At 35.3% G+C, this 8,814-nt stretch overlaps 1 protein-coding gene across 1 annotated transcript in view; it reads left to right on the top strand.

Moving 5' to 3' along the window:
* Positions 1 to 2,074: 2,074 nt before the first annotated feature.
* The window catches only part of LOC149778420 (transforming growth factor beta receptor type 3-like), a 159,829-nt gene continuing 153,089 nt past the window's right edge, over positions 2,075 to 8,814 (top strand). Inside the window, exons 1-2 of the mRNA XM_089939243.1 lie at positions 2,075 to 2,321; positions 2,711 to 2,881. Of these exons, the coding sequence (XP_089795369.1) occupies positions 2,809 to 2,881 (73 nt within the window). The 5' untranslated portion in view covers positions 2,075 to 2,321; positions 2,711 to 2,808. The remainder of the gene's footprint in view (positions 2,322 to 2,710; positions 2,882 to 8,814) is intronic.

The raw sequence follows: 8,814 nt of genomic DNA, 5'->3' as shown, positions 1-8,814 counted from the left end.
TGTGAAAGCTACGTTAAAAATCTGAATCACTCATACGAAGCCCGTCTCTTTGGATTTATGAGTTATCACCGAAATCCATTTTATTACGTTGGTTGTGATAGGAGCACGTGTATGTTCACACGCTATTTTTTGACCTGGTTCAAGTGATTAAACGTTAACAAGCGTGAAAAATGGCTTGTGAAAATAATTTCATTTACTGAGGGATAAAAAGTCGCTGAAACACCTGAAATTGAACAAGATGCATACATTCTTTGAAAAGTTCGAATTGGGAATAGTTTCCACTCAACTGGGATGGGGGTGGGGGTGGACAGTTTTGGCATAGGGAGTGGGACAGAATTTTCCTTCCAGAAATATCCTTCATGTGTATGTTGGAAGTGCAGATCCATTTGGACTAATGTCATGTGTAAACGGGTAGTGGTGGTAGTGTTTCAAATTATAAATTAATCCTTTCCATAAATTACCCCAAAAGAGATAACAACCGTCATTACTGAAATCAATGTAACGAAAGGGAAGAAATCTACAGCAATGCTAATTCTCAAAGCTTGGTTTTCAGCTGTCCAAGTTCGCCCTTTTTTATTTTCTGTGACGAAGATAAAACAGCTCTCTGCTTGGCGGATTCAACGGAGAAAATCCTACTTTAATACCACTGCTTGTTTCATTATCTCCGATGTGTCCGCGTATATCTTGTGGCTATCCCACTATTTTGATCATATGAGCAGGGCCGGAGGGGTGGGGTGGGGGTGGGGCGGACCCCCATCCCCGGCTTAAAAAAAATTGTACACACACAAACGTACACTTGAAATTTGACTACCGTTTTATTCTTGCGCAACAGTTATTGGGTATTATGCCCTCTTTGAGTAAAAAGACAAAGACTTCTGCATTGATACCCTTTTGAGAAATATTAGGGCCCTTTTGAAAATTCGGAACCCCCTCTCAACACTTTGACCTAATCCGACCCTAATGTGCCTTTATTTCTCACGCTATTAAATAAATTCATCTTTGTATTATCATTGTAAATACATTTTAAAAAATAGTATCATGTGCTAAATTATGTTCCTTTCTTTTGCTTCCACCATACTATTCGAACTCTCACAGCAATTCTAATGTGGACACAGTGACACCTTATATCACATTTTGACAGTCTTCTAATATAGATTGACTTTGTCTTATCAGATAATGATTTACTTGATTCATAAAAAATGTTTCACAAAAAACAACAAACAGACAAACATATTTTTTTTAAAAAAAACTTTTGGTAAATTTATTTCTAATGATAGAGCTCTTTTTATGATACTAAATGAATACAAATTTTGTAACATTAAAAACCATATTCTTATGATAGAAGATCAGATAATTTTTAATTATTACAAAATAATTTGAATAATAAGCTTTTTCACAATGCTGCAAACAAAAATGTGTATTTCTGATATTCTAAAATGGCTCTAATTTTCTAATATTAGAATTCATATTAAAATACTAGGTTGTAGTTGTAGTTGTTGTAGGGTTTAACGCCATTTTTCAGCACACGATAGGCTATACATGGCGGCCAGTATTAATGGTGGAGGAAGAACCCGGGAAAGCCCCGGAAAGAACCACCGACCCACGAGAAATTACTGGCAAGCAAAATACTAGGAGATGCTGATTATTGTCTATAACGGTTTACCATACCTTTTGGAAATATAGCTTACATATTAAATATTTTAGGATATCAGAATAAAAGAAGGTTGTTATGAACTTGTATAAACAGTGTACATACAGTTTTTTAAAGGCATTCATACTGATTTGAGACTGCAGAAGTTAGGATATTGACGTATCAACAGCTTCATTATTTTGATAGAAAAATAAATAGAATCGAAAATTCAAGAGTCACTCTTGATCAAATTCACTACCTGAAGAAACAGGTGAAGTACTCTTAAATTTAAATGCTATATCCACCAGTTTTTCTTTATTTATGATACTACACTAACTTTACTCCACTACATTTCATTCATAAAGTGATTTACTAAGTAGTGCTAGATGGCGCTGTAAAATGTGGATGCACGTCACAGTTCCAAATATGGAAAAGTGTCAATTACCGTCAGCAAAACAACATTGTGTACATTTCGGAGGGAAAATGCAAGTTTGTGAATTACTAATTGGATTTTGTATCATCACTTTTGATTGTGTCTGTCGTCAAGTAAAAAGAGCGTAGGATTTTTGTGTAAGCATCACAGTGAACGACAACACTGCTATACTAAGAAGCGTAGTTAATTCGTCTGATTGCTGATTATTTTTCATGTGTGGATTGTATGGAGTTCTGTGTTCCACGTGATATTATGTAGGTGAGTGAATCGGGGTCAAAGTTGTGATGCATTCTTGCTGTGTTTTAGCAGATAAAAGACTATTCAGGTAGCCTGTATTGCATCAGGTACAGCCATCTGATAGCATGGTGCCCCGTGCCCTTTAAGAGGTTAGGAGGGTACTTTAATCGGCAGCCATTTTTTTCTCTTTCCCAACAACCTATTCTCTTGTTGTGAATCATGCACTTTGGTGTATCATGTTGCATTACGTTGTAAGTTACAACAATTCTTACTTGCCTGCAAGAATTGATTCGACATTTGACATTTCCAACTTATTATACATTTGTGATTTTATATTTGATATGTATTGCTGCATACAAGGAGATTCACAATTTAGATTGGATATATTTTTTTTTTCTTTTTCTTTCCAGGTCACAGGCCAAGGTCACGTAAACTCTTATCTTGCAAACTGTGTTGTGTATTTAGTTTGCCTTCAAATGACGGACTGGCCGGATTGAAGAAAACAAAAATGACACATACAACGGCTATATTCCTGCTTCTTTTCACTGGAGAAATATCAACGGGATTATCAGCAGTTATCGGTAAGCGTAATGATCGATATGAAACCCAAATAGTTTGGTCGAGTCAGAATTAGGACATACACAGAGCCCCCACCCCCTTTTTTTATTATAACCTATATAATATACCTGTAGCAATATAAATAACGTTGTGATTTATATCATTATATGTGTAATTTTGGTAAACAAACAAGGATACACATGGTTTTGTTTATATGGTTGCATGTATAGTTACAGGTAAACAAGAATGAAGGCCAAGATTGTTTTTGTTTATATTTTTTCATGTATATTTATAGGCAATTAAGCAAGAATGCAAGTTGAACATGTTTTTAAAAAAATATTGTTACATATACATTCTTGATAAATGTAACATGCTAAATTTTGGTGCTCTGACATTTCTACCCCATAGACAATTCTACTCCAGCTAAATTTATTGTGTTTATATGTGGACATATGAGACACAGTCAGTGACCATTTTGTTCTATAAACAAGATCAGTCAATACAATGAAGACCACAGGGTTGGCCATTCAGTGCTCAAAGAAAATTTTGTTTAGGTACAGGCCCGGGCTGGTGACAAATAAACTCACAAGCCCTGACTGAAATTCCACAAGCCTGAACAGTTCATACCTGTCAACTTTCAAGCGGGGGTGAAAAACTTCCAGATTTTGGGGGTATTTCCATACCTACCTCCTGATCGCACAATATCTCCTGATTTTTCGTAGAGAACTCCTGATTGTTACATTATATCTGTTAATTTTCACTTCTCTGAAAATAACAAACATATATAAATAGATATATCATATGCAGTCTTCAGATGCCATATTCTGTGTTATCACTTGTGAATACTTTTATGAAAAATTAATATCCCACTACAAAAAAAATGTTACTTCAGTAAAAAGAATGTTAAGAATAATTTGTTTCCTTCACCAATTAGTTTCAATCCCGTGAATGATCACTGTGAATGCTGTATAATTTTCTCTGTAAACGAATCACATCTCCATTTCTTCTAAAGAAACTTTGCCAGTAAACACCTTGCATTCCTCTACCATATATGTAAACTTCAATTACCATGCAGTATATTTATCCCCAAAGAACTAATTCAGAGTAAATATTTTATTTAGTAAATTGCATTACATGCCTAAAGAGTTAAACCTAAGGAATTAAGGTGGAATATAAAACATGGGGAAAAACAATTGCCACATATAACTTGTGACTGCAGATATGAACTGTTAAAGTCCTAGGCATCATAAGTTACAACAAAATAGGGCATCGTTTATTTGTCAGTCAATTGCTGGTGCTTATATACACACTGTGGAACATGGTTTCTTTGAAGTATATCCAATGGGGCAGTCCTTTTCACAAGATAATGCAATGATAAGGATTAACTGGTGTACACTGGATTTATTGTTTGTGTACTGAAGTCTAACCTTTAGACATTTATTAAGTTTAGCCACAGCTGACCCAAATATGAAAAGGGGGCTTGTCCTGCATGAAGAAATGGCACGTCCCATGGGCGCTTGCACATTGGGGCGGGGGGGGGGGGCAGTAGTCGCCTCCCCTAATTTCACTTTTAAATGTGTTTTGTCCTACATCCTTTGAGAATTTTATTCTTATTAGACCTGGAAGATTGGTCAATATATTTTGAAACGTGCTTACAAAAATGCCACATAAAAACTAGCCCATCTTAGGTACAAATACTATTTTTATTTGATATTCTTCCTACTGGGCGGGGGCCCTGAGTGGCCGAGTCCTCTAAAGTGCTCACCGTTACGGATCACTGCCATCTCACCACTATCTGCGTCGGTTCGAGTCTCGGATTTGGCTAATGTGGTTATGTGAGAAAGCTTGCCAGTAGCTTCTCGTGGGTTGGTGGTTCTTTCTGGGTGTTTTCCGGGTTCTTCCTCCACCATTAATACTGGCCGCCATGTATAGCCTATCTTGTGCTGAAAAATGGCGTTAAACCCTACAACAACAAAAAAAATCCTACTGGGCATTTGAAAAAGTTGACAGGTATGCAGGACTCCATTTCCACCTGCCCAAAATTTTCTCATTTTTAATATTGTCCCTCACTGTTGCTGCAGCTGCAATTCAAATATTAATTTAATAAAACTGAATTACACTTGAACACTATTCTGATAACTAAAATGATCATGTTTTGAATTCTGTGTATGCTGAAAAATTCGTCTTCAAAGAAACATTGCCGCTGTTCACAGACTTGTCAAAAATATAATACAGAGTTTCTTAAACATTCTCATTCAAGACAATAATATGTAATAACTTTTTTTCTTGTACACGCATCTTTCATCTCTTTGATAATGGGTTGTTCCACTTCCTGATCCTACATATGCAAATTGGCACATTGAGTTCACCTACTGCAACCTTCAACACATCTCACAAGCTATTGTCAACCAGTTGATGTGAACTTTTTTTATTTTATACCTGACTTCTTTTTCTTTTATTGCTGCTATTTAAACTGCCCAAGGGATAGTTTTATATCAGAACCAGTTATTACAGATTACCGTTTATACATATTACATGTAACAAGTATAGACTTTTTAAAAAAATTAAGATTACTGAAAATTGTGTTTTCTCGAAACACGACTGTTGGGGGGGGTTGTGAGTACAAACTCCTATTTTTAGCAAAGCTTCCATTTGATTAAAATCAGATCGCATTTTCACGTAGGACAGTGATAATCTGATTTAGATGAAAGTACATTTACTCATTTCATCAGCGCGATCCAAGTTTCTTCAGGCGAGCTTTTTTTTTTTTTTGGATAGGCATATCACTTTAAATACAGTAAAGGACCGAACTAAAATTATAGGGGTCCTGGGTTGTCGGGTTATCAAATTTATTTAGCACTGCTGTTCAGATTTTACACACAAAAGAAGCATATATTGTGAGGATTTAAACTGGAGTTAAATATCAGCTATGTTAAAAGTTAAAGAAGTAAATTCATTTATGATATATATTTAAAATGAGAAAAATATGTTGCAGTTCTAGTACCATAGGGATTGTCACTCTTTTTAACAATCAATATAGATATAGTGTATAAGTAAGGTATTTAATGGCTTTTGTCATTCATACCTCATTAAGGACCCAGTTGATTGAATACTATTAGAGATAGGCTTAATTACATGTATTTGGATGCAAATTTATTATCTGGGACCTGGAAAATCACCCACATAGTAGTTCTCCATACGCACTTATTCGTTGCAAACTGGAAACTTTTGCAGCACAATAAATATGTTCTGATCACTATGAAATATGAAACAATAATTTTATTTAAGTTTGTTGCCAACTTCCTTTGATCAAAGGTCATTGGCTCCAATAAACATTCTGTGTCCATGTTTGCGGCTTCCTGTCATGGTGCCTCTGAATTTCTCCGCTCCAAACCCAAGCCTGTATATAGTTTTTATCAGCCAAAAATGTTGTTGCCAAAAATATAGCCAGATTATATATTTTTTCATTAATAAGAGAAAAATTGCAACTTGCGACCTTGGCAAAGCCCAGCGTGATCCCTGTTATTGTGTTCATTTCTGATTGTGATCATATAAATATTGGATGCTACATTGAAATCAAGACACATTGAGACTTGGTCGAAGTGCTGTTTGCAAATTTGGATAAGTATTTTGGGGTTAAACGGAAAACTAATGAAGATTTGAATGAGATTAGGAACGGTGCTAAAGTTGCTACATTGATAGTTCGGATGGGACAGTAGCCTAGTGTAAGAAAGTGCGTGATGCCTGGCTTAGTGTTTGGAATGAAAACTTTCCTTGGATATACAAAATTCATTCTGATTGACAAACAAGAGCTATATGCCTGTGGTGTAAAGAATGTGGAAAATTAAACTTAATGGCAACTACTTGTTCTTCGAATCTGAAAAGTTCCACATTTTCTTGGCGCGAGACATCTAGAGACCACCTTCTTGCTAGGTAGTCATAAAATCATTGAACTGCACACTAATAGTAGCCTGGACAACGCTACTTCAAGAGTACAGAGATGTATTTCCAGACTTTGCAGTCCTAGCTGTAACTGTGTTGGTGTCATGCGAGAGTCTTCAGTTTGCATAGCAAAAAGCTGCAGTTTAATAATTGGAATGTTTTAAGACATTAGATTTGATTTCTTGTGGAAACAATTTAATTCTTTGTCGAAGCTTTTGAAACATTTTTTGTGTTCTTTTTATTATCTGCTACTAATAACAAAATATATGTTGTGTTTTGGAAAGTTAAATATTATTAAGAATTTATATGTATCTGTAATTGTAGTATTGATTTCTTGTACTGAAGATTTCACTACTAACTTCATTGTCAGTAATAATTTAGAAATAAAATATATTTGAAGCTACAGAACATAATATATTGGTATTTAAACATTTAATACTTCACGATTGCTTTGAAATGTTTTGATGTCAGTCTGAAATATTGAAATTAGTAGGAATTTGTTCCTGTCGTTAATTTTTTCCATATTTGTTTATTTACATTATGTTCTAAAAATAAAGTTGGTAAGCTTGAAGAATATGACCATTTTATATGTATTTTTATATCTAAAATATATAACTTTACAAGCCACATCTGTGCTACTCAGTAAGTTCAACTCAGAAATTCAGAAATAATGAATGAATAAATATTTAAGAAAGGAAGACTGGCAGACAGAATAAGAAGATAATGCATCATTACACTTACCTCAGAGGTCTTGAAAACGCTTAATCACGCATATTTGGATGCAGTTTTTTATCTGGGATGCAGAAAATCACTTACGCAGGAGTCCTCCATATGCATGCAATCGCTGGGCAGTAAATTCAAAGGCTTGCCAGTCCTGTTTCAGCCACCCTCTGAGGGACAAAATGTGTTGATCCATTGATCATTTTATTGTACTGCTATTTACAATGACAGAATTTAGTGGCTGAAAGGCCCCCAAGATGGTACATGTCATTATAAGAGTACATGACTTAATAGCTGGGTGGCAAGTTCAAAGACTTCAACCAGTGACCGAGTGGTGGGGAAATATACTGATATTTACAGGGACTGAATTCAGAGGCAGAAAGACCCAGAGATGTACATGTGGTTGTTATAAGAGTATACTAAATACATTTAGCTTCTGACTGGAGCCAAATAAGCAGTGCATGTGACCCCGAAATCAAGACATGTCGAGTCTTAGACGAAATGCCATTTGCAAATTTGGATACGTATTTTGGGTCAAACGGCAAATTGATGAAGATTGTGACGAATTTCAGTAAAGATGCCAATGGGTACTCTAGTACCCACCTGTTGATAATAACTCAGGTACACATAAAAAAAAAAACGTTTTCCAACTTTAGATCGAGACACAGAATAGCGATTACAGTTCAAGGATTGTGTTGTGTGTGCATTTATTCATCATCACAGTGGCTCGTAAGGGTTGTTTACAATTTACTTGTTAAACATGTACTATATAATAATACAAGGGAGGACACTTCTTGCCTTTCTTGTGCGACCTATTTAAGAATCAACGCTGATATTTCAAGCCAGACTGTCCTAACTTTGTGCCCATCCATGGTTCATGTGCTATTTTTCTCGTGACTTAAACATGCTTGTTTGAGATCCTGATGACATTAACTGGGTCATTACGTTTTGTTAACAGCAACAGTAAGTACTGATTAAGCAATATTGTTCTAAATAAAATTTAAATATGTACTACAATTCAAATAAAAGAAAGCACAGTAGAAATAGCCAGTTTAACTAATGTCATTTTTGCCTCAAGTTTATGACCCTGGAGCGAGTGTTATCCGTTCAAGTCAGGGCTGTTGTTCACAGGACCTCTTTTAGTAGTGGGAAACCCAAGGCAGATATTTTTGTGACATCAAAGGCAGCCCCAATTACTTGGTTACCGTAAGATGCACTTCTTATACTATGTTAGGAAAAAATGAACGAAATGGACAACTATACAGAATTAAATTTTTCACTGAAATATTTAAAT

Source organism: Sinohyriopsis cumingii, chromosome 17 (assembly GCF_028554795.1).
Source record: "Sinohyriopsis cumingii isolate HCF-2022 chromosome 17, ASM2855479v2, whole genome shotgun sequence".
NCBI lineage: Eukaryota > Metazoa > Mollusca > Bivalvia > Unionida > Unionidae > Sinohyriopsis > Sinohyriopsis cumingii.
This window is presented reverse-complemented; position numbering and strand designations above follow the sequence as displayed.